This window comes from Acomys minous (genome assembly GCF_964271855.1).
Source record: "Acomys minous genome assembly, chromosome: 3".
NCBI lineage: Eukaryota > Metazoa > Chordata > Mammalia > Rodentia > Muridae > Acomys > Acomys minous.
Window position 1 is genome coordinate 16,735,657 of NC_140485.1, and position 24,657 is coordinate 16,760,313.

General features: G+C 44.0%; 1 protein-coding gene across 2 annotated transcripts in view; it reads left to right on the forward strand.

Moving 5' to 3' along the window:
- The window catches only part of PROKR2 (prokineticin receptor 2), a 47,538-nt gene that overhangs the window by 8,225 nt on the left and 14,656 nt on the right, over positions 1–24,657 (forward strand). Inside the window, exon 3 of one of the 2 annotated variants that reach the window (XR_014778226.1) lies at positions 1,191–3,000. Coding sequence is in view for 1 of the 2 variants with exons in the window: in XM_084776875.1 (XP_084633001.1) it covers positions 1,191–1,887 (697 nt within the window). In the remaining variant the exon portion in view is untranslated. Of the gene's footprint in view, positions 1–1,190; positions 3,468–24,657 lie in introns of those variants that run through there. The other variant, XM_084776875.1, reaches the window with a different exon arrangement.

Below are 24,657 nucleotides of genomic sequence, written 5' to 3' on the forward strand. Positions count from 1 at the left end.
GAATTCAGCTTTCTCCTCAGTATTCAGAAGCCTCAAGTAGAGAATTAGTTGGAGAGCCACCAGCAAACTGGGACAGATGGAACAAGATAACAGAAACACTGGAAGGGACAGAGGGTGGTGACACAGCAGAGGACCTTCTAAGTCAACCCGGGGGGTTGGAAAGGTGATCAAAGGGTCCCGTTAGAAAGCAAACGCAATGGCGATGGAATTTTCTACAGGTGGTGTCCTGCTCTCGGCCCACACATTCATCTCCAGGATGGTTTGTCCCTTACCTGCGTCTCAAGCCTCTTCTCTCCCTCCACCCTCCCCCATCACCCTCCCTGCCCCTCCCCCACCACTCCCATAACACACAGAAATTAATCCAGGACCCATCTATTTAAATAGCGATCACCCCATCTCTGGAAGGAAGGAAAGGGACCCACACAAACAAGCTCATTCTCCAGGAAGGGTTCAGGCCTCGTCTTTCTTGAGCGGCGTGACCCATTGAAAAGAACACAGGTAAAGCCGTAAAGTGCCACAGGGAGGTGCTTCCATCACACACTCTCTCTTGAGTGTGAAATGGCAGGGGGAAGTGGGTGTGAACGCTTCATATCAGGAGGCTCAATTCTGGTATGTGCCGGCCATGAACCTGGGCGTTATTTCTTACTAGAGTCCTGAACCCCACTTAATCCCACTTAAACCTGAGCAGTGCCCACACCTCGCTCTGAGATACACAGCTCTTCTTTCACCTTAAATCGTGAGGTATTCAGAATAAGGACTTTAAGTGTAACATGTCTGTGGGCAGGACGGCAAGACTGAAAACTCAAAAGGTATAATGGTATCCTGAACAGATGAGCATGCGTATTACTGAAAAAGACTCACACAAGTGCTTCCCTGCCATGTTTAATGTTCACAGACATCCTGTAAGGTAAGTACCATTTGTTTCAGGCTGTATTCAGGAAAACAAATCTCAGAGAGAAAGGTAATTCCCAGATCCTTAGGCCAGGCAAGGGAGAAAAGCCAGGTTATTTTAACCCATTGGCTGTCTCCGTTAAATCCCTACTCTGAATGCCAAGTGGGGCTGCTAACGAGCTAATGCTACTTAAACTTGGGTAGAAGGCACCTGGGGATTCATCCAGGGCGCTGGGCTGGCTCAGAAACACTCGTGCTTTCGCGTGTAACCATCACTGCTGGCTTCCCTTCCCCTTCAGATACCTCGCTATCGTCCACCCCTTGAAACCGCGGATGAATTATCAGACCGCCTCCTTCCTGATCGCTTTGGTCTGGATGGTCTCCATCCTGGTCGCCATCCCATCTGCCTACTTCACCACCGAAACCATCCTCGTTATTGTCAAGAATCAGGAAAAGATCTTCTGCGGCCAGATCTGGCCGGTAGACCAGCAGCTCTACTACAAATCCTACTTCCTCTTCGTCTTCGGCCTTGAGTTCGTCGGCCCCGTTGTCACTATGACCCTGTGCTATGCCAGGATCTCCCAGGAACTCTGGTTCAAGACCGTGCCTGGTTTCCAGACGGAGCAGATACGCAAGCGGCTGCGCTGCCGCCGCAAGACAGTGCTATTGCTCATGGGTATCCTCACGGCCTACGTGCTGTGCTGGGCGCCTTTCTACGGCTTTACCATCGTGAGGGACTTCTTCCCTACCGTGTTCGTGAAGGAGAAGCACTACCTCACCGCCTTCTACGTCGTTGAGTGCATCGCCATGAGCAACAGCATGATCAACACTGTGTGCTTCGTGACCGTCAAGAACAACACCGTCAAGTATTTCAAGAAGCTGCTGCGGCAGCACTGGCGGCCCTCTCACTATGGGAGCAAGTCCAGCGCCGACCTCGACCTCAAAACCAGCGGGGTGCCTGCCACCGAAGAGGTGGATTGCATCAGGTTGAAGTAGCCTCCTGTGTTGCCCAGGGGAAAACTGAAATTTGATTGTCAGTGTATCGCACACCATCCACCACTCATGAGCTACACGGGAGGAGAGAGTTGTTTTTATTCTCCTCGGCCCTAATGTATCCGGATGCTTCTAACATACAGCACACTTGGTTACCATGTAAAGAGACTAGACACACATGGGAGCAGGTGTCTGCAAACCACGCCAAGGTGTTAGTCAAAGACACGAGCTGACCATCCATCTATCTAGGTCACTAGAAAGAGAGCACAAGTGACTAGCCAGAATCGTGCCCCACATTCTTTCAGTCTGTATCTTGTCTGCACAGAACTGCCACAGGCAGTAGAATAAACCCTCGGACGCAGCAGAAACGTAGAGTTGACCCCACCAATATGGAGCCCATGGCCTCATAGGAAGAGTCCTAACAGCACCCTGACTTTCCCCACTCCTTAGATATTCTGTCCTTATCTGCAGTGGTGTGATTTCAAAGGAGAAAAAAAAAAGTCTTTACCACTGATGGGTAACACCTTATCCGCCTACAGGGTGACAATGGGAAATCCTGAGAGGAGAAATGCATCCAGTTCCTGATGCTTCAGCCAAGGAGTTCAGGGCTCTGGGGTCGTGCAGGAAGAGGACACAGAAAGAACAGAGGTTGCCCGTGGCAACGAATATAGTCTGTCCATTTGCCATGATTTGGATGGTTTTTCTAGAACATACTCTTGTCTTATAAAAGGAGCTCTACTTGAGATCCAAAGATCTGGGTGAAAGTCCCAACTCCAGGGCTCCTCTCTGCATGCCTCCACTTTAATGAAATGGGAATAGGTGAAAAACAGGTCATGAGGAAAGCCCAGTGAAGTCACGGTGTGTGAATGTGATTTTTCAGCTCTACCCTTGTTAAGAGTGTGGGGCTGAACAGCTCATTAGAGGGAGGTTGGGCATCCCATTCACCGTGGTTTGGTGTGTGTGTGTGTGTGTGTGTGTGTGTGTGTGTGTGTGTGTGTGTTCTCATCCCTCATCTTTGGACCAGAGACCACTGAACTCATTTTAAAGTAGCGTATCTATAGCGGGGCATAAGGACCTCTCAGTGTTCCAGGATGCAGTTGAGAAGACAGAGTCAATGTCCATACACACTCAGCATCCCTGTGGGCTTAGACGGTCTCCCCAGCATAGCATTGGTGACCCAAGGACTGAACCCATTTGTATTATAGCTACTGGACAGTAGGCTTGACCGGGCTGACCTGGCTGGCTAGGTGGGCGTCTCCTTCCCCTTTCACAGCCCCATATGCATCCCTCCCTTAAACTCAGCTATCAGGAAGACCTTCCTCGACACAGGAGGACTGCTACTCCGTCAGGACACAGCAGTGTCATGCTTCCCCGACAAACTTCTCCAGTAGACCCTGTATCCTTTGCGTGTCAACAGAATTCAGCTCCTTCTTATATTCAAACACATCATCCTCTTTTCATTTAGATTTTAACTGGAAAGCACTCCTGTAAATACCAGTGTGTTTGTAATATTTTAGTGAATAACATGTATGCTGTTATCATATGGACTAATTAACGTACGGAATTATAATCACAGTGTCCAAAGGGTTCCCTGATAACTCTTTATGTCCTGTTTATATGTTTAGGTGTAAATGAACTAATAGCTGTCTCCAAGCAGCTCAAACCTGAAATGAGGGAATTTCCAAAGGTGTTCTTAGAGCAGGGCCGTCCCATGCTAGCAACTGGCCTCCTATCTGCGCTCTCTCGGAAGTGTGTTCCTGAGTGTGGATTAGCAGGGAACCATCATCCTATGTGCCCTCTTGTTTATAAGTGATTTTTTTAAATGCAGGAGAATATTGATGCCTCCAGTTAGAACTAAGGTAATAAGTTAATTGTATTTGTGTTCACCCTCCTCAAGACTAACTGAAGGCAAGCTTACGGTACTTCATATTTCATATTTCATATTGACAGTTAATCTCATTTAGTAAAGCCAGATTCATTTTCTTGGCAACAGTTGCAAGAGAAGATGGTTACACAATGAAGCTGTTACAGATTTTTGCTAAGCATCCAACATTTAAAATAAGTTACCTCTAAAATTGGAGAAATCAAAAAAAGCGCTTCTTGCCCTCAGGCATGACAAACAATTCCAGCCTTCACAAGGAAGAATGTGACATGTGGGAGGTAATTAGAAACCTTAACACAAGTTCTGTTTCTACTCAAAAATGGTGAGTATCCAGCCATATACTCCCTGGGCCTCAAACACACACACACACACACACACACACACACACACACACACACACACACACACACACCACTCTGTCATCAGACCAAGAAATGTCTTGGAGAACATAAAATTGAGCCCCTTTCTTTGATGGCTCTGAATTCCAGAGAAGGAAATGGCCTCTAAAGGCCACACTGTTCATTCTTGCTAGAGATAAAGCCTTGCTCCAGAACTTTAACTCTGGGCCAATGAGCAGCTTTCAGTGACTGCCTACACCTGAGCCCAAAGGACCTGGCACACATTAGTGGCAGGTCCCAGAGTATGTAGAATCTTAAGTCCCTAGGTTGCTTTGCTTGTTCATTAAAAGGGGGTTAAATCCTCATTCTGGATGCCTTGTGGCGTAGGCTAAAGATCAAGAGACAAAGTGTGAGTCGTACATAGGGCTTCCTTGTGGATAGCTGTTGGCAGCTCATGGTACCCAACTCTACCCAGAAGATGTTCAAAGAACAACATCCAGATCTTGTAAGCAAGCATTTCTCCAAAAGGTTTCCATAGTGCATTTTAATTGCTATTTACTTTAACATATACGCCCCTTCTCACATACAGTCGGAAATATTATGTGTATCCTCGTGAGTCGTTGTGCTATTTATGTTATACGCATAATCTGGCTGTTGTCTGATTGCATGATTGTGGATTTGTTTACAAACTAAAATTTACTTGTAACCCTCAACTTGGTACTCACAACGCTTCTGTAGTCATTTGTTTAGACACACAAAATAGTGACTTTTGTCTGACCCCAGTGAACATGCTCCAGTAGAGGCTGAACAAGCAGAGACTCTGCCTTCTTATTACAGCCACAAACAAGTGTTGGGTACAACGACAGGAGGGACATTTACATTCCACAGTGCTAGAGTCCCACTTCATACCGTATGAGGAAGGGGCAGCGCACACACACTGCTAACAGCTGGTTTGTTCTGAGCTAACCTCCAGCCTCGATGTGAGCTAAACGCTGGCTCAGGAGAAACAGGAGACATTTCTCTCTCTCCACTCCCCTTCCCAATCCCCATTCGTTGGCTACAGAGAAAAAGTGCAGGAAGAGACTAGGGGAGAGCCACCGACACCTTTGTTCTCAGAGACCAGGCTGGCCACCTGAGCAGAGGGGCGACATCAAGTATGGGAATGATTTGTGTCCTTTGTCTCAGTTCACTATAACAGTTTACTGACTGGGGTGGATCGAGGCAGATGGATCTCTCTCTCTGGCTTCTCAGGTGGTGGCTCTCTGGATCCAGCACAGTCTATAGCTTCTGTTCCTGTCTCTGCTCACTGGTTCTGTACTGACAGGAAGCATGGGCACCAGTATCCCAGTACATATGTTTTCAAAGTCTACTTTGGTCATGTCTTGCATTTGAGGGACTTTTCTAGTTTGTCTTATTGCATATAGGGACCCCAAATGGCGCTTAAGTGGTGTCTGTGTTCCTAGGTACAAAAAGGTTATGACGTACCTTCCATAGAGAACAGATACCTTAGAGAAGCTTCATCATAGTGGCATTGGATTCAGTGTCAAGGAATTGGATGTGTTAACACATTAAATAAAGCATTTTAAAGTGGAAGCATACATTCAAAAGGTTATATGATGATCAATTGACAAAATGTGGCCAGTGGCCTCAGGGGTGTGACCCAAAGCTTTCCTTGTAAGCAACTGATCAAAATCTGGTAATTCATATATACGTGTGTGTGTGTGTGTGTGTGTGTGTGTGTGTGTGTGTGTGTTTAATCACTTTATTGGCTATTTTGTGAAGAATTAAGATTGGGCCCTGTCTCTTGAGTTCAAACTTTGTCATAACACATAATTTGAGACACTAGCTAAATGAAACCTAAAGGTCTAAGTTTTTTTTTTAATAATTTATTTAACTTTACTGTATGTGCATTTGGGATGAAAGGTGTCAGAACCCCTGGAACTGGAGTTACAGACAGTTGTGAGATGCCATGTGGGTGCTGGGAACTGAACTCTGGGAAGTGCAGTCAGTGCTCTTAACCACTAAGCCATCTCTCCAGCCCCCAAGGTCTAAGGTTTTAATTAGCCAAAGTGTGATTCTCCTACAGCATCTCTGCCACCCCTCCTTCCAAGTCTGCCACTTTGATGCAAATTGAAACCCTCCAAGAAGGAGCGCTGTGTTGGAAATGCACACACCCAAGCCACAGCCCACATTTCCTGCAGACCACATATATTAAGAAAAAAATCTTTCTCCCCATTAAAAATCTGAGAACTACAGGGTGGCAGCTCTAGTGTTATTAGAGAGAGGGAAAAAGAACTCTCTCTCTCTCTCTCTCTCTCTCTCTCTCTCTCTCTCTCTCTCTCTCTCTCTCATACACACACACACACACACACACACACACACACACACACACACACACCTTTTCATCCCACAGAGGAAAGGAGGACAGCACTGGTGAAGACTGAGTGTTTATGTGGCATTTGAAAAAAAGATGATGATCTTTGCAAAGCCACAGTGAGGGACTGTTGTTAATAGGCAATGCTATTTCTTTTCTGTTCTTTTTATTGTTTTTTAATTCTGTTTGCTTTTTGAGACAGAGTCTTTCTATGTAGCTCTAACTGTCCTGGATCTTCCTAGGTGAACCAGGCTGGCTTCTAACTCACAGAAATTCACCTGCCTTTGTCTCCTGAGTGCTGAGATTAAAGGCATGCACCACCACACCTGGCTGGCAATGCTATTTCTCACAACAGACCTAGGAACACAATATGTAGAAGACTTAGACAAAAGAAAGAATTCCTTCAACATAAATGTTGTTTAGCTCTACCTGAGAGATGTGGTATCCAAGACTATGAAGGAAAACCTTATTCTGCCTCTGTGTTTTAGTTGTCTCTGACAATTGCCACTGTCCTTGAAAGAGAGATATGGCAGATGCATGGCCTTCCACCCAATGCAACATCCCTCCCTGAGAAATACAAAGGAGGAAGAGGCTTGTCTGAAAATACACAGATATGCAGACCTGAAAGAAGGAGCTTGTCTTGTGACTGAGAATGACAAAAGCCACCTCTTAACTGCTGAAAACACCTTAATGAAAAAAATGTATACCTTCCTATTTATCCATATGTAAGGGCACTGAACTGGACAAGGCATGGCAGGTAAGAAAACTTGGACCTGCCCAACTCCAGCCCAGTAACAACCACTGGAGATGAGCAGTAATGTCTAGAGAGTGGAGAAAACTGGGTCCAGGTACCCCTAGATCACCAGCAGCAAGGAGAACACACACATAAACTGGGAGCCAGAATGCCCTGGTTCCTGACTCATTCCGAGGCCATTGGGTCCAATGGCCAAGAAGCTGGCCCTGAGAAATTCTTCCCAAATCTAGTGTACTGTTCTGTCTTAGTTCATTTTCTGTGGCTATAACTGAGTACCTGAAACTGAGTAAGTTATGGAGAAAAGAAGTTTATTTATTAGAATTCTAGAGGATGGGGTTTCCAAGGTTAAGGGTGAGGGGTATAGTTGATGTGGGCTTCCTGCTGGTGAGGACTCTCTGTAGAGTTTTAAAACAGCACCAGACAGTACATGATTCATACATGAGACAAAACTGATCTGGACTTTCTACTGTACTTCTTCTTTTTTCATTTTGATTTTTTTTTTTTTGAGACAGAGTTTCTCTGTGTAGCCTTTGCTGTCCTGGACTCACTTTGTAGACCAGGCTGGCCTTGAACTCACAGAGATCCACCCACCTCTGCCTCTCCAAGAGCTGGGATTACAGGTGTAATGTAATTCTTCTAAGACAACCTATCAACCAGTGACCTCACACAAGAGCAGAGCTTAAGTCACCTCCTGAAGATCCCACTGCTCACTGGAAGCCGTCTACAGCTTTCAACACCAGCATGCATCAGAGACAAGGGGCACCAGGTAGATCCCTGAGATCCGTCTCCACTTAGGGGCTTGACTCCTCACTCTTCTCCTGTGTCTCCCAGCTTACTCCTGTCTCCTTCCCTCTTCAACTTGCATCCTTGCTGTCTCAGAAACCCAAGCCTAAGTCAGGGTCCTTGCTGCCATTCCTCATTCTGCACCAATCGGTGTCTTGATAAATTACGTCAACTCAGTTGGGTCAAGTGAGACGCCTTGAATAAAAGTGCCATTTGTGTCACTGGGGTGAGAAGAAAGGGGGACTACGAGGAGGGGTGTGTCTCCCAGAGAGCAACTGCAGACAGCTTCTTCCCCTAGGACAGAAGACAGAGGAAAGGGTGCAGGCGTCAGCTTGGAAGAGTCGCTGTGCAAGATCTAGCCTGCAGTGAAGGGTATTCCCCCCCTCCCATCCGCCCTCGTGTCTCAGTAGCTCCTCTCATTCATCAATCGTAACCCAAATCTAGAAGGCAAGGGCATCTAAAGAGTCCCATCCATATTTAAGGTCAACTTCTGAGCTTCAGATCAAAGCACAGAATGCTTCTGGGCAAGAAGTGGCCACAGGCACAAGCACGACAGTAGATGCCTTGAAGCAGGGTGCTACAGGATATTTGATCGCACTGTGAACCCTGAGAATTGTCTTGCTTACTGGAAAAAACCTGTTTCCAGTTGGGGTGTGGCCCAGCCCCTAGCACACACCTTTAATCCAAGAGCTTTCTGTTTGAGTATTGTAAACAGGATTAAATAAAGTTAACCCTAGGTCATGAGGCAGAACAAGCAACAAGCTGACAGGAGTAAGCATAGAAAACAACCATAGAGAATAAGAGGAAGTCAGGATTACAGATAGACTCACAGGAAGTAGAAGGGAGGGACATTCAGTTTGAGTGTTTTTGAGATGACACTGAGGAAAGCCTCCTTTTGGGACATTGACTGAGGAGGAAGGTCAGCTAGGTGCTTTCTCGGCCTCTCTGAGCTAGAAGGTTTTCACCCCAGCATCTGGCTCCCTGGTCTTCGTTGATAAAAATCAAATGGCTGAGATTTCGTTAAAAACAACAGCAGGATGTTTGTTTGTTTAGCAATAGTGTCAGACATGGGCTCTCCTAGCCTCCTTTCAAAGGGTTTCTCTTATATCCTTCATGAGGTTCTACTCTCATGCATGTAACTTGTAATGTAACTTGGTATTCCATGTACTCAGGTGTGAGTGACATGAGACTGTGACTCTAACTTCTCCCCATGTCTAGAAGCGGTGGGCAAAGAAAAGGGACCCAATGCTGGTGTCACTGGGGCTTATGGGAAGAGATTGGGGCCATGTCTACCCCAGGAGCTCTCAGTGGAGGACACAGGCAGACAGGAAGAAACAAAGTCTACAACACCTTGGCAGTTCCCGTTCCAGGGTCGCACCTCTCACTCTGTCCCTAGCATGACAGTCCTCTCGTTCTCATGGGAACACATACAACAACCCTGGGTTGAGTTTCCTTGAATTGAAATTTCTGCTAGAGAGATGAGGGGGGTCCAGAAGACTCAGAAGGTAAATCAGGCTTATAATTCTCAGAAGGCCCCTTAAACTTATAAGACCCATAAAGCCCACTTCAAGGTTATATATGTAGTAACAATTGCCAGGGAGATAGGCTTCTCCAGTCAGCCACACTGCCTACAAGGTGTACAAAGAGCTCGAGGAGGCAACGTTTATGAGTTGTCACCCATTCTAGGATGGGCTTTCTCATGACAAAACTGCCTTTGAGTGGCCTATGATTCCATATACATCCCATTGCCTGACTTGCAATGCTGGTCTTGGGTCTGTCATCAGTGTTCTGTCTGGCATCTCATCTCCCCAGAAGTCACCCAAATGTCTGTCCTTAGTGTGTGTTCTGTACCCTCTGTGTGTCCTCCCTGCCTTTCTCTTTTGGGTGTGCGTGTGTGTTGTCCCTAGCTCTTCTTATTGTTACATAGTTCTAGTGGCATGTTCATTGCCAAGTTTGTGACTTTAAAACATAGTTGCCATAACAACTTTTGAAAAAAAATCACAGGCTGGCTGCTTTATTAAGCATCTGACAAGTCTTCCCAGAAATGTATCTTGGAAAAGAGAGAGAAGAGTTTTTAGTTTATAATGACTCAGCACCACAGGCACTACACTGTTTGGCACATATGTTAACCCATACGACCTTCTCATCAGTCCTCTTAGTCCATCTTGTAGGTAAGGAAACCAAGGCTCATAGCAGTTGAGAAAATCATAATATTAGTAAGGTCCAGAAGTGGGGCATAAAAATAGGAATGGGGTGTGAATTATCAAGGACAATGATTAGAGAGAAATGAGGGACAATATGTCAAAGGGCAAAAGCTGTAGTTGGAATAAGACATGTAAGTCTACAATCTAACAAATTCAAGATGACTGCAATTCATAATATTGTATTGAAGGCTAAAATTTTTTCCAAGAGAGAATTCCAATGAGTTGTCACCCATTGTAGGGTGGGCTTTCTGATGACAAAACTGCCTTTGAGTTACCCATGTTTCCTAAGTACCCCATATAGATTTACTGGTTTACTATGCTAGTCTTGAGTCTGTCATTGATGTCCTATCTGGGGTTTGTATCTCCTCAGAAAAGTTCTCTCTCTCTCTCTCTCTCTCTCTCTCTCTCTCTCTCTCTCTCTCTCTCTCTCTCTCTCTCTCTCTCTCTCACACACACACACACACACACACACACACACTACAGTTCTAAACACAAATGCACCAAAATCAGGTGCACCCATTTCATAAAAGAAGAATCACTAGGCATAAGGCAAGATTAATCCCAATGTATTAAAAATAGATGATTTCAATACCTCATTCTCATCAAAGGACAAGTTATCTAGGAAAAAATAGACAAGAGAAGTATTGGCATTAAATAAATCAAAGATGGGACAGTCCTAATAGGCACCTAGAGACTATTCCACCCAGGAAGACAGAGACACCCAAGCACCTACCCTGGGCCCATGCGGGTGCCCTATAATGAGCAAATCTGTGGTGGGGATATAGGAAGAGGAGGTACACAGTGGAGAGATGGGAGAGAAAGCAAAGCTGAGTGGTTAGTGCACTATGGAGAGAGGTGGAAATGGAGACCCAACGGTGGTGAGGGACAGGCAGATATGAGGAGCTGTGCAACTACCTGGGGACATGGTGAAGTCCAGGCTCAGGCTGTTGCCAAGGGCCATGTCTAGGTTCATGGCCCTGCCACATCAGGGAGCTGTACTGATAGAGTCTGTGGCCCATGTTGCCACTGAAAAGCCATTGAGATGTTAGTGATCTAGGCTGCTGTCTGAGACCACATTGATATCCAGGGCTATAGTGAAACCAGGGTCCAAACTGATCTGAGTGGCCTATCCTGCCACCTGAGGCAATGGTGACATTCTGGCCTAGGCTGCTGCTGAGGGTCATGTCTGGGTCCATGGACCTGCTATAGTTGGGATCTGTGTCAATACCCATGGCCTGAGTTAAAACCAAGAGCCACGTAGGTTTCAGTAGTCTGATACCATGTGGATGTCTGAGGACCATGCTGCTGCTAGGGGCCATGTCTGGTCTGTAGACCCATTACAGCCAGGATCTGTGCTGATGTTCCAGGCCCACATCACCACCAAAGGCCATGCAGGTGTCCTTGCTCTGGGCTGCCATGGGGAGGCCATGTTGATGTCTAAACACTGAGCTGAGCTGGCCTCTCCCCTCACCTGATGTAGGAGAGCTGTCCTGGCCCCTCGCCTGGGCAGCATGGGAGAGCCAGCTTTGATGGCATTGGTGCAGGAGGGTTGGCTCTAATGGAGTGTGGTGTGGGAGAGCTGTCCCTGCCCCTCACTGGCTATAGCATTCAGGAGAGCAGAGCCCCATACCTCACCTAGGCAGCATATTAGAGCTGGCCCTGGTGGTGTGGGCATAAGAAAGCCAGTCCTGAGGGTATGAGAGCTGGGGAGCTGAGCTGCCCCCTGCTTGGGCAAAGTGGGAGAGCTGGTGGGCTGACCAACTCAGCTTCCACCCAGTCTCAGATCCAGGGCTCTGAGTGGGCCCACCCCAACATCGACCCCACATATGAATGGCTGAAGTGCGTGAAGGGGCCAGTCCTAAAGAATCAAAGGCTGCTAGAGGCTTTGAAGCAGACTAATGACTCACTGCAGTGAACATTTGCAAGTACAGTTGTTTGGGCAAAAAGGGTATACTGTGTGACACACCACAACACACTCCAGCTTCCACAGCAAGAAATTTTTCTTTTTCTTTCTTTTTTTAATTCTTATTTTTTTTTTCTTTTGGGGGGTTACACAGGAGAAGGCAGATATAAAGAAACAGGGTTATGAGTAGAATTGAGGTACATGATGTAAGATTCACAGAGAATCAATAAAAAGTTTTTAAAAAGAATACTCCATCCAAACACACATTCTTTTCAATATCCCATGGACCATTCTTGAAAATAAATCACATGTTGAGACATAAAGCAAGTCTTCACAAATATAGAAAAATTGAAATAGCTTCTTCTAGTCTGACTACAATCAGATAAAGCTACAAATCAACAACAGGAGAAACTTCAGAAAACACACAAAATCATGGAAGTTATGCAACACACTACTAAATGATAAATAGGTCATTGAAGAAATCAGGAAAGAAATTGAAAATTTTCTCAAACTGAATGAAAATAAAAACTCAATATATTAAAATCCATGGGATACAATTAAGGAAGTCCCAAAAGGAGAGTTATAGCTCTAAGTACACAGATTTCTTTTTTAAAAAATCAGACAGGCCAGGTATGGTGGCATACACCTTTAATTCCATCACTCATAAAGCAGAGGCAGATGGATCTCTGTGAGTTCAAGACCAGCCTGAGCTATATAGCAAGTTTCAGGCCAGTCAGCACTAAATAGTGAGTGCCTGTCTCAAAACAAATGGAAAAAAATCCAGAGAGAATAATAACAAAAAATCCTAATGATGTACTTAAGGAAGGTTTAAAAAAAAAAAAAAAAGAACAGACCAAACCCAAATTATTTATTTAGGCAGCAATAAATAATTAAGAATGCAGCAGAAAATAATGAAACAGAAACAAGCAAACAAACAAAAACAATAAAAAGACTCAGTGAAACAAAAAAAAAGTTGCTCTTTGATAGGATAAGTAAGATTAGCAAACTCCTAAACAAATTAACAAAAACAAAAACGAGCTAAGTTAATAAAATTAGAAAGGAAAAGAGAGACTTTACAATAGGTAACAATGAAATTCAGAAAGTCCTAAGAATATACTTTTTAAAACCCATATTTCACTGAATCATAAAACCGAAAAGAAGTAGATGAATTCCTTGACTCATCTGATCTACCAAATTCGACCAAGATGAGATCAATATTTTAAATAGACCTGTAACAAGGAAAGAAAAAAAAGGAATTCAGAAAGTCCTAAGAATATACTTTTTAAAACCCATATTTCACTGAATCATAAAACCGAAAAGAAGTAGATGAATTCCTTGACTCATCTGATCTACCAAATTCGACCAAGATGAGATCAATATTTTAAATAGACCTGTAACAAGGAAAGAAAAAAAGGAATTTTAAAAATTGCTTCAAAGCCCAGTTGGACTTACCGGTGAATATTTTGAGATCTTCAAAGAACTCGGCCAAAGTTTCTCAAGTTAGTCTATGGAATAGAAAAACAAGCTTCTTTTTTAAAAAACCAATATTACTTTACAACTAAAACTAGATAAAGATACAACAGAAAAGAAAACTATGGATGAATATTCTCAATGAACACATAAACAAACATTTTCAACAAAAAGCTGAATATAGAAAGACATTAAAAAGATCGTTCACCATGATCAAGTTTGTGTTAGTCCAGAGAGTCAGGGATGGTTCAACATTGGCAAAGAGATGAGTGTAATACATCATATAAACGGACTCAAAGAAAAGCATCATGTGATCATCTCTAGGCACATAGGATTGGACCATTGTCAAAATACAACATCTCTTCATGATAAAAATCTCTAGAAAGAATAGGAATAAAGGGAATATATGTGAGATGCTATTTGGGAATAATAAGGATCATATATAACAAACCTATAGTCAACACCAAAATAAATGGACAAATCTTGAATTATTCCATTAAAATCAGGACCAAAACTAGGGTGTCCAGCCTCTCTACTCCTGTTCACAGTGCTAAGAGTCTTATCTAAAGTAATAAAAATATGTGGAAATAAAAGGAATGCAAATAGGAAAGGAAGAAGTCAAAGTATCTTTATTTGCAGATATTCTAAAAAGAGATGCTAAAATACCACCAGAAAACTCCCATAACTGACTGACGCTTGCAACAAAGTGGGAATATACAAAAGTAATACACAAAAATCAGTAGCCTTTTTATATACCAATGACAAATAATACTGTGGAAAAATCAGAGAAATAATCCCCTACATGATAGTTTTTTTTTTTTAATCTTGGAATAAACCGAATCAGGCTCATGAAAGATCTCTAAAATGAAAATCTTAAAACACTGAAGAAAGAAATCAAGGAAGGCGGTAGAAAATGGAAAAACTTCCTGTGCCAGTGGACTAAAAGAATTAACGCTGTGAAAGTAACCATCTTATCAAAATTAATCTTCAGATTCAGTACAATCCCATGAAAATTCTCTGTGCTATTGTTTACAGAAATAGAGAAAAAACTAAAAATTCACAAGGAAACACCACAAAGACCTGAATAGTCAAAAAGAATGATGCTTGAGGCATTACCACGCCTGGTTTCCCTTTATGCTACAGAAGCATAGTAACAAAAAATAGCATGGCACTGTCACAAAACAGACATGTAGATCAATGGAACAGACAATCCAGAGATAAGTCCAGGTAACTATACGGGCCTGGTTTATTACAAAGATGTCAAAAGTAGAGACTGGAGAAGAAACATCTTCAATAAACAGTGCTGTAAGAAATCAATATTTATGTGTAAGAGAGTGAAACCAGGGCCCTTTATCTGTTGCCCACACAAAAATGAATCAACTCCAAAATGGATGAAGCATCTCAAGATAAGACCTGAAACTCTGAAACTGCTAATTTTATTAATTTGCTTCATTGTAATTTACTAAATATACTATGGAGCCATGGCCCTTTGAAGCCACGGCCCTTTATCTGTCACCCCATACAAAAATGAATCAACTCCAAAAGATATCAGGCACATCAAGATAAGACCTGACATTCTGAAACTGCTAATTTTATTAATTTGGACACTGTAATTTACCAAACACACTATGTGATATAGTGGGAGTGTATTATACAAGCTTGTAATACTGTACAAACACAGGTAGGACTGAAGGGATATCTTGGTGTTTAAGAGCACTCGCTCTCTTGCAGAAAACCCAAGTTCAGTTCCTAGCACATTGGGCAACTCACAGTGGCCTGTAACTCCATCTCCAGGGGATCCAACACTCTCTCTTGTATCTGCAGAGAACTCCACATCCATGTCCACTCTAGTCACCATAATTAGGAAGCAGGAACATCCCAGATGTCCACCAAAATAGATTCAGCACAAAATAGATTCTGAACTTTTCATGGGAAATGGGTGGAACTGGAAAAATATTATACTGAGTATGGTAACCCAAAGCCATGAAGACAAACACTTTGTGTCCCCTCATATGTCAATCTTAGATCCAAATGTTTAGATGTCGGTGTTTAAGTAGGAGAGTCTATAGGGGCCATAAAGCAAAGAGAGGAGCCATCAGAGGTGGGGGAGTGAAAAACAACTGGGGGGGGGGGGGCGGGGCGTGGATAGTAAACACATCTACTAAGATTGCAGAAGGGAATACCAGAGTAGGGGATGCTGGCAGGCTGTTGTTGTTGCTGCTGTTGTTGAGACAGTGTATCATTGTTGTAGCCATCACAGACCAGAAACTAGAGAGATCCTTCTGCCTCTGCCCAGTGAGTGCTGGGATTCAAGGTGTTCACCACCTCAACTTTAACATTGGGAATGTTTAGCAAGGTTGGGAATTTAGGGAATGATGGGGAAAGAAAATGGTTAACCAAAGTCATACATGAAAATGCCATGTAGAAACTTAATACATTATAAACCAACTAAAATACAAAATATTTGTTTTGCTCTGCTTTGTTTTTGACAGGGTTTCACTATGTATCTTTGGCTGGCCTGGGACTCACTGTGTAGACCTCTAACTCACAAATCCACCTTCTTGTGCCTCCTGAGTGCTTGGACTAAAGGTGTCAGGCACTACGTCTGAATAACAGCATCTTTTAGTGGAGGAACTCCACGTGGGTGGATAACACTGCTCACATAAGTCAAATTTCTAAACTAAAATCCCAGTCTCGCATGCATGATTCTGGCCCATGAGGTTTGGGCCAAGGAGGTGCCAGAAGCTCCCAGTCAACACAAGCTATTGTCACATCTCTTTATTACCCATAGAACTAGATTAACGTTTACTGCTGAAGGCACCATTAAATTTGGATACAAGACCCAGAGAAATTGGGCTGTAACCGAGCTGGAAGCTTCCTCTTCACTGACTAGTGTTAAAAGTGCCAGAAAGCATTATGTGCACAGTTGAGAGATAAAAGTTATCAACAATCCTATCCAGATATGGCCCCTGTGTGCTGCAACACTGAACTTCCTGGCAAGACATGCCCATCATGGCATGAATGTTCCAGAAATAACCACCTGCTTCTTGCTTGCATTTCCAGCCTGCTGCACAGGAAGAAAACATGTCTGGTATTGTAGACCTGATCAAAAGGCATGGCTACCTATAGAGAGGCCACAGGCCCCATGGGGGAATCTACTAGTGTGATTTTTATAAATGGACTTGTATTTAGACTACCTTCTAAATATTTATGTTTAAACCCATAGATCAATGTTCCTCTCAGCCTTGGTTGCAAAGTCTATTTTTGGCAGTGGACAATCGTCAAGGTAGGAATTCACAACTGTTCTAAATTCTGGGAATAAGAGACTATTGAGTGCTTGTCCCTAAACAGGACATCTACGCCACCAACCCAGGGAGCATCTAGAGTAGGGCGTGGCAGGATGTGGGAGCGAGAGGATGGGGAGGAAGTGCTGTAAAGTGCTGTCTTCTGGGCATAACATGGCCATTACAGTCACGAACACACAGCAGCCGTCACTGCTTGCACAAGGAAGGAAGAAAAGAAGGAATGAAAGGTGGAAGGAAGGAAGGAAGGAAGGGGCAAATAGAGGAAAGATGGGGGAAGGAAGGGAAGGAGGGAGGGGAAGGGAAGGAGGAAGAGAGGAAATAAAGGAATATGAGGTAGGAGAGCGACTGGGAAGGGAGTTGGTAGGAATGGAAGGGGATGGGAAGGAAGTGGAGGGTAAATGTGATTATAGCGCATGGTCAACTGCACGAAACTTAAACTATTGCAGTAAATTATAAATTTATTGGTCATTTCTATTTCCTTTTCTGTAAACTGTTCTGTTCATAGGCCTATTCATTGACTTAATTTTTTAAGTCATTCATTGTTTTAATCAAATCCACTGATTTAATTAAATTCACTAATTTAGTTTAATCCATTGAATTAATTTTTAAGTCATTTGTTGTTTTAATGTTGGTGTTTAACTTTTGCAGGCCTGGTATACTGCAGCAATTAACCCCTTTTCTGAAGCCTGGCAGCCGGCAACGGTTTCTCCCATCCTGTAGGGTATCTCTACCATCTGATTGACTGTTTCCTTTCCATATGGAAGTTTATTAATTTTTGTATAATCCTGCTTGCTGATTCTTGGTGCTATTTCGTGCTATTGGGCTCTATTCAGAATGTTCTTGCTCTATCTATACCAACTGCTGGTCACTGCTATTGGCTTCCCACCAGAACTAGCTGGTAAGACCCTACTGCTGAACACTGATGGAAAGATGGCAAGTCTGCTATGGAGTAACCAGTGTCTTCCGGTTGGATTTGTTATGGGGTAACCAGTGCCTTCCGTCCACAAGAAGGAAGCTATGCCTGGTACCACAAATCTACTCAATGGGGAAACTCAGAGACCCTAGAGTGGAAACGACCACTGTTGTTTTGCTAAATGGGAACAATATACCCATCAAACTGCCTTCTAAGTAACTGTTGTTATGCCCTTGGGTTATTGCTATTGTGAGCCTTGGCTAGAGAAGCCTCGGTTGGCAGTAGTCAGCTAGGACCACAAAGACTCAATAATGGATCCCAGTGCAGAGAGTATGTGAGTGTTGAATGATCAGCCATAAAGGGGACATTCACATACCACCCACCCCAAGGCTCCGGGAGCACCGCAGAAGAAGAGAAAAGACTGGAAGGGCCTGAGGAAGGCAGGGGATGCTAAGGAGCACTGAGTTCTGGGAATAGCATGCCTCTTGCACTCTGGACCTCACAGCAGCTGTGATTCCCAGCACGACATCACAGATTTGTCTGTCAATATTGTCAGGAACGGGGGTGGGGGGGTGAGGGAGGGGCGGGGAGGAAGGGCAAACCTATGGGGCCCCAACCATCCCAGAATATTTATACACAGTTAATGGTTGGTATGGAAGAGAAAAAGACATTTTCTTCAGTGCTGTAGCTGTTGTTAAAGGTGTCTGTGTTCCTGTGAGCAACCCTAATAAAATGTATAAGTAAATAAATAAATAATAATGTGTAAGAGGGACTAGTTGGGAAAAAGACGGGAATCAGTAAGAGTAAGAGGATAACAAGGAGTGAATATGATCAAAATACATTATATACATGTATGAGATTGTCATGATCAAACACAACATTCCACAAAATTAACATATGCTAATAAAAACAGCTGAAAAAAGGAAAGCTCTTTTTTTTTCTTTTCTTTTCTTTTTTTTTTTTTTTTTTTTTTTTTTTTCTTGGTTTTTCAAGACAGGGTTTCTCTATGATAGCCTTGGCTATCCTGGACTCGCTTTGTAAACTAGGTTGGCTTCGAACTCACAGAGATCCGCCTGCCTCTGCCTCCTGAGTGCAGGGGATTAAAGGTGTGCACCACTACTGCGTGGCTAGGAAAACTCTTGCCTATGTCTATATCCTCAAGTGCTTTCTTTTGGCAGCTTCAGTATTTCTGGTTCTAAGTTGTGGTCTCTGGTCCACTTCAAACTGGTGGTTGAAACAATATGTCTTACACGTTTGGATTTATGGTTTGCTTTTGTCTGTGACTATAACTGTTAGTATAACCACTTCCACATGAGAACATGTTATTCAGGTAGCCTGAGCCCCTGCGGTATGACCACTCAAATTTGGTTCAGATTAAGTTACTTGATTCCCTTTTAAATGAAAGGTATGGTTTTTGTCAACAATTTTAGGGTCTGAAGTGTGGCCCCAAGATGATCCACTTGCACCAGCTGAGTCACCCACAGTGACACTGTGTCGGCATGGGCCCTTTATGCTCAACTGTGCTGCCACCTAAGATAGAAGTTGGTAAGTTCTTTCTGGGGCTGGTTTCTTTTGATTTGGTCAATAGTCCACTGGTTTATTTTAAGTTATTAGTAATTCTCTCTCTCCCTTCCTCCCTCCCTCGTGTGTGTGTGTGTGTGTGTGTGTGTGTGTGTGTGTGTGTGTTGCATGCATATTTATTTGCTAACATTTGGCTATTTTCTCCTGTTGTTTCTTCAATGTCTAACTCTGCATTTCTGTCTGGGTTCTCTCCTGTTTACTGAAAGTTTATTCTTTTAGTCTAGAAAAGCTGTGAGAGCCTGATCATAAGAAAGCTGAAGAGACATTTGTTCCGTCCAGCCCGACAGGGTAGAAATATCAGAGGGGACTTCCCAGATGTGCAATGGCTTCATGGAAAGGCCCAAGATAGCATACCTAGACTACAAGGAGTCTTTTTGGTTCAGCCAGGTAGATAGACATAGGAGCTTGTTGCCTGGTATCTAAAACCCCTCACATTCCCACAAACATGCAGGATAAACCAGGGCTGCAGTGAGAAGACCTGACCTGGAGGTGAGAGCTGAGGGCATTGCTCTCACACACAGTACCTGAATCTGATCCAAGCGAACTCTTCCAGCTGACAAAGGGAAGCTCCAACTTGCAGGGGGGAAAAAAAGACACTAAATGGTTGGTGCATCAGTCTCTGCAGCGCCACCACCACCACCACCACCACCCGGCACCTGGATTTTTTAAATGTGTATTTTATTTATTATAATTTATTCACATTACCTCCCAATTATTATCCCCTCCCTCTTATCTTCCCATTCCTACCCTCCCTCCCTCTTCTGCCTATTCCCTCCCCTAGACCTCTGACAACAGCCTATTAAGTCTCATCAGGATAGCCTGCGTCCCCTTCCTCTGTGTGCCCACTAGGCTGTCTTGCCAAGGAGCAGTGACCAAATCGTGGGCACCTGAGTGCATGTCAGGGTTCAGCAGCAGTCCCCCTCTCTCCCCACTGATGGAGTCCATTGTCCATCCGCTAAATCTGAACATGGTGTCTTGGTTCTCGGTCCATGGCTAGGGCATCAGTTTGTGCAGGCCCCCTGTGCCCAGCTCCACAGACCTTGATGGTCTCCCTGTGGAGCTCCTGCTCCCTCCTGGACCTCCCATCCCCCCCCCATTCTTCTTTACAACTCTCAGCACTCTGCCCAGAGTCCAGCTTTGTGTCCCAGTATCTATCCCGATCCCCTACTAGGTGGAGTCTCTCCAAGGACATCTATGTTGGTCTATTATCCACTTATAAGCGAGTATATACCATGCATGTCTTTCTGTCTCTGGGTTAGCTTATTTGGGATGATTGTTTCTGGTTCCGTTGATTTGTCTGCAAATTTCAAGATTTCCTTGTTTTTAATAGCTGAGTAGTATTCCATTGTGTAAATGTACCACAGTTTCTTTATCCATTCTTCAGTTGAGGGACATCTAGGTTGTTTCCAGAGTCTGGCTATTACAAATAAAGCTGCTATGAACATAGTTGAGCAAATGTCCTTGTTGTATGGTGGAGCATCTTTTGGGTATATGCTCAGGAGTGGTATAGCTGGTTCTTGAGGTAGACTTACTTCCAATTTTCTGAGAAAGTGCCAGGTTTGTTTCCAAAGTGACTGTCCAAGTCGGCACTCACACCAGCAATGAAAGAGTGTTCCCCTTTCTCCATATCCTCTTCAGCATGTGCTGTCTCTTGAGTTTTTTATTTTAGCCATTCCGATAGGTGTAGGATAGAATCTCAGAGTCCTTTTGATTTGCATTTCCCTGATGACTAGGGACATTGAGAATTTCTTTAAGTGTTTCTTGGCCATTCGATATTCCTCTGTTGAGAATTCTCTGTTTAGCTCTGTACCCCATTTTAAAAATTGGGATTATTTGGTTGGGTGGTGTTTAATTTCTTGAGTTCTTTATATATTTTAGATACAGCCCAGACCCACTGCCTAGGGGTGACACCGCCCACAGTGGACAGGCTTTCCTCCATCAAATAGCAAGCAGACCTACTTAATGGATACAGTTGCTCAATTGGTATTCCTTCTTCTCAGGTATGTATACATTTGTGTCAAGTTGACAAAAACTAACCGACAAAGGTGGTCTGTCCTGGGGGGCCTTGTCATCCCTGGAATCCAAAGTGACTATTGTTCCAAATTCAAAGGTTTGGAACAGTAGTCTACTGCTTGCCTTCATCCTCAAACAGGATGAAAGGTTTGGGGTAGACATTGCTTAAATAACAAATACATCTATAGAAAATAAAGCAGGCACTTGGCCCAAAGCAACAGAGTCCAGAAAAGAGCTTGAGGTGGCAAACTTAGTCCTGCCCTTTGTTGGCTTGTGAGTGGGCCCAATCAGAAGTTAGTGCTTTTTAGACAGGTCAATTGCTTAGTACCCATTATAATAAGACCTATATCTTTATCAACTAGCTAATTTAAATTTGATAGTAAGAGAAAATGGATATGTCTCTGAGACAGTTAAAATGTTCTGCATATGTTTCAAATACAGTTTCCTGAGTTCCCATTGGAAAACTTAAACATGAAAGAAAGCTTATAGCATTTATTAAGAAAGAAAGAACCTTCAAGTACGAAAAAAGACATAAAAATATAAGTATGAAGATGCATTTTTGGTAAAATGGAAATACTTTGGGGTGAGAAAGATTTTTGTATAGGAAAATACAGTTTGGGTCTAAAAAAAATGAAGGACTGTCTTCCCAGACTGACATATGAGGATGCTGTGAACAGGGAACCTTGTATCTGAGCCTACCACCCAGCTGCTATGGGACCTGCACGCTAATTCAATTGGCCATGCCCTTTACCTTGGCTTATAGTTCTTCCTCTCAGCAAAAGCTAATTCCAGGGTCCACACCCAACCACCATGTTCCCCGAGTAAAGGAGGATGCCAGGCACTCGAACTCACAACCTTGGAAAGTTGTTCAGACTACCCAAGCGCTGCCTTTGGGATTTGCTAGACAATCCTTTAAGAATGCTTCCCTAGGATTCCAGTTCCCTTTCAAATTGCCAATTAGATGCTGACTGACCTGACTTCTTCTGCAGAGCTTCCAGGTGCTGGCTCCTTAAGCAGGAGGCTGATGTAAACGAACAGCTAATTAGTTACCTGACCCTTCTAGAACTCTGGTCAGGGTCCTGCCAGGTGTACAATTGCATTTAGCTTTATGTTAACTCTATACTTAACCTTTTATTCTGTTAATCTTGATGTAATTTTTTCCTCATTAACTTTGTTTCTTACTGTTCTCCACAAGGTTGTACAGTAAGTCCTGACTTACGTTCTGGATCTTTGCCATCTGTTAAGTTTTATTGTGGCCCCTCGGATGACCCTCCTCTGAGGCACTTTGACGGCTGTTCCTTCTCCATAGCCCATTTTGTCAGATGGAAACAGTTAAAGAGAGACCAGCACCCCGAACCCCCGAGAGTAGTCCGGGTCCCTCTGAAAGGGACTAGTGGGACTGGTGGGCCATGGACCACCCATTCAGGACTCAGGATTTCCTGAACTAAACTAAGGTCTTCAGGTTTTCAGAACTAAAACAGAGGGAGAGAAGCGTTCTTTGCATCAATTCACTTCTCTGTCTCATCTGTTCTCAAAGCAACTTTAGAGAAATCTCGGATCGACTTAACGCCCCACAGGACGGTTCTGCAGTGCTCCCAAGCGAGATGTGCCTACGGGCTGAGGGCGGGATCTGCGCCTTCCTCACAGATGACGCTGCTTCTGAACCAGAATCCTAACTGGTTTGAAGTGAGCCCAAAAACACAAGAACCAGACGAAAATCCAACCACACGCCTCCTCCTTTTATGGGCCTCTGCTCCCCGCCCTTGCCCCCTCCCCCGCCCCCGGACTTAAGGTTTCACCCTTAAACATGGTACTTCCTGAACTTTCCCCTGTACCAAACAAAACGCTGCACACACGCTCCCGCAATGGCTCTCACCCGACCACGGCTCCCTTCGCTCCAGTTGCTCCTGACTCATCTGCAAAAGGAACTTTTAGATGCTGCGGAGAAACTTCATCCCTTCCATCCCAGGCCAGATGCAGTTCTTCCCATCAGTCCTCTACTTTCTCCTGTTTCCGTCCTCCAACGCTCCGTGGCTCCCTGATGCTTCTGCTAGTCCATTTTGGTGCAGCCCTCTTGGCAATGGGACTAGTGACCGTCACCCTAAATCAACTCTAGAGCCACTTCCTTTCAAGGACTCACTCTGTCTCTCTCACTTCTCCTCCTCCCCCTCCCTCCTGCTTCCTGGACAAGCTCTCAGTTTCACTCTCAACCAAATCATCTGCTTACAGCCCTGGAAAAAAAATTTTTTCTACTATCTATTTCTACAGATGTGACACCCACGTGGATGCAATGACACTGTGTAGTGTTTGTCTTTCTGTGACTTTCTGTGACTGGCTTAATTCACGTGGCATCAGGTACATCATCATCCTGTCATATTTTTCAATGCACAAAAGTTTGATGTGATCTCATCCACCTATTTTCTTTGTGTGTGTGGGGGGGGGGGGGCAGGGTTAGTAAGGAGTGCAAGGACTCAAAAAGAGTCCCCCTTCTTCTGCTTCCCTGAGGGATTACAAGTGTGCACAGCAATATCTGTTCTTAATTTATCACCGTAATGTGAGATTTTTCCCTAACAAGGGGCTGGAGAGATGAAGAAGCAGTTAAGAGCACTTACTACTCTTCCAGAGGACCTGAGTTCAGCTCCTGGCACCCATGTCAGACGGCTCAGAAGAGCTGATACCTCTTCTGCCCTGTGGGCACATTGGCATCCATGTGCACACACCCACACCACACAGAGACACACATATATGCACACTATCTTAAAATAAAAGAAAGTATTAAAAAAAGAAAGTTGGCAGGTGACCCACTTGTGTTTCTACTTCACTTAATATATTTCAATTCCAAAGGACAGTTACTTTCTTAAGTGCTGAAATATTTCATCTGGATCCAAGTTGCTCTTGTTAATTTATGATTTACTGTAAAAGACTTCGTTATAAACACTTTCAAGTGTACAGAAAATTCTGCCCTTGGGTTCTAGCTCAGTGGTAGAGTACATGCTAGTACTGCAAAAGCCAGACAGACAGACAGACAGATGTTGAGATTCGTCCTATCATCACGACACTCGGCAGGCTGAGACATAAGCACTGAAACACGGAATTTAGAATGCTTTTGGCCAAACCCTGTTACTCCAGGGAGGCAGAGAAAGCATAGGGAAGGCTGCGTTCATGTCCAGGGACCCTGTGGCCTATAAACACCGTGTGTCATAAACTCTGGGGTGACAAGGTGTTCCTGGTTCCTTGGCACTGATAGGACAGT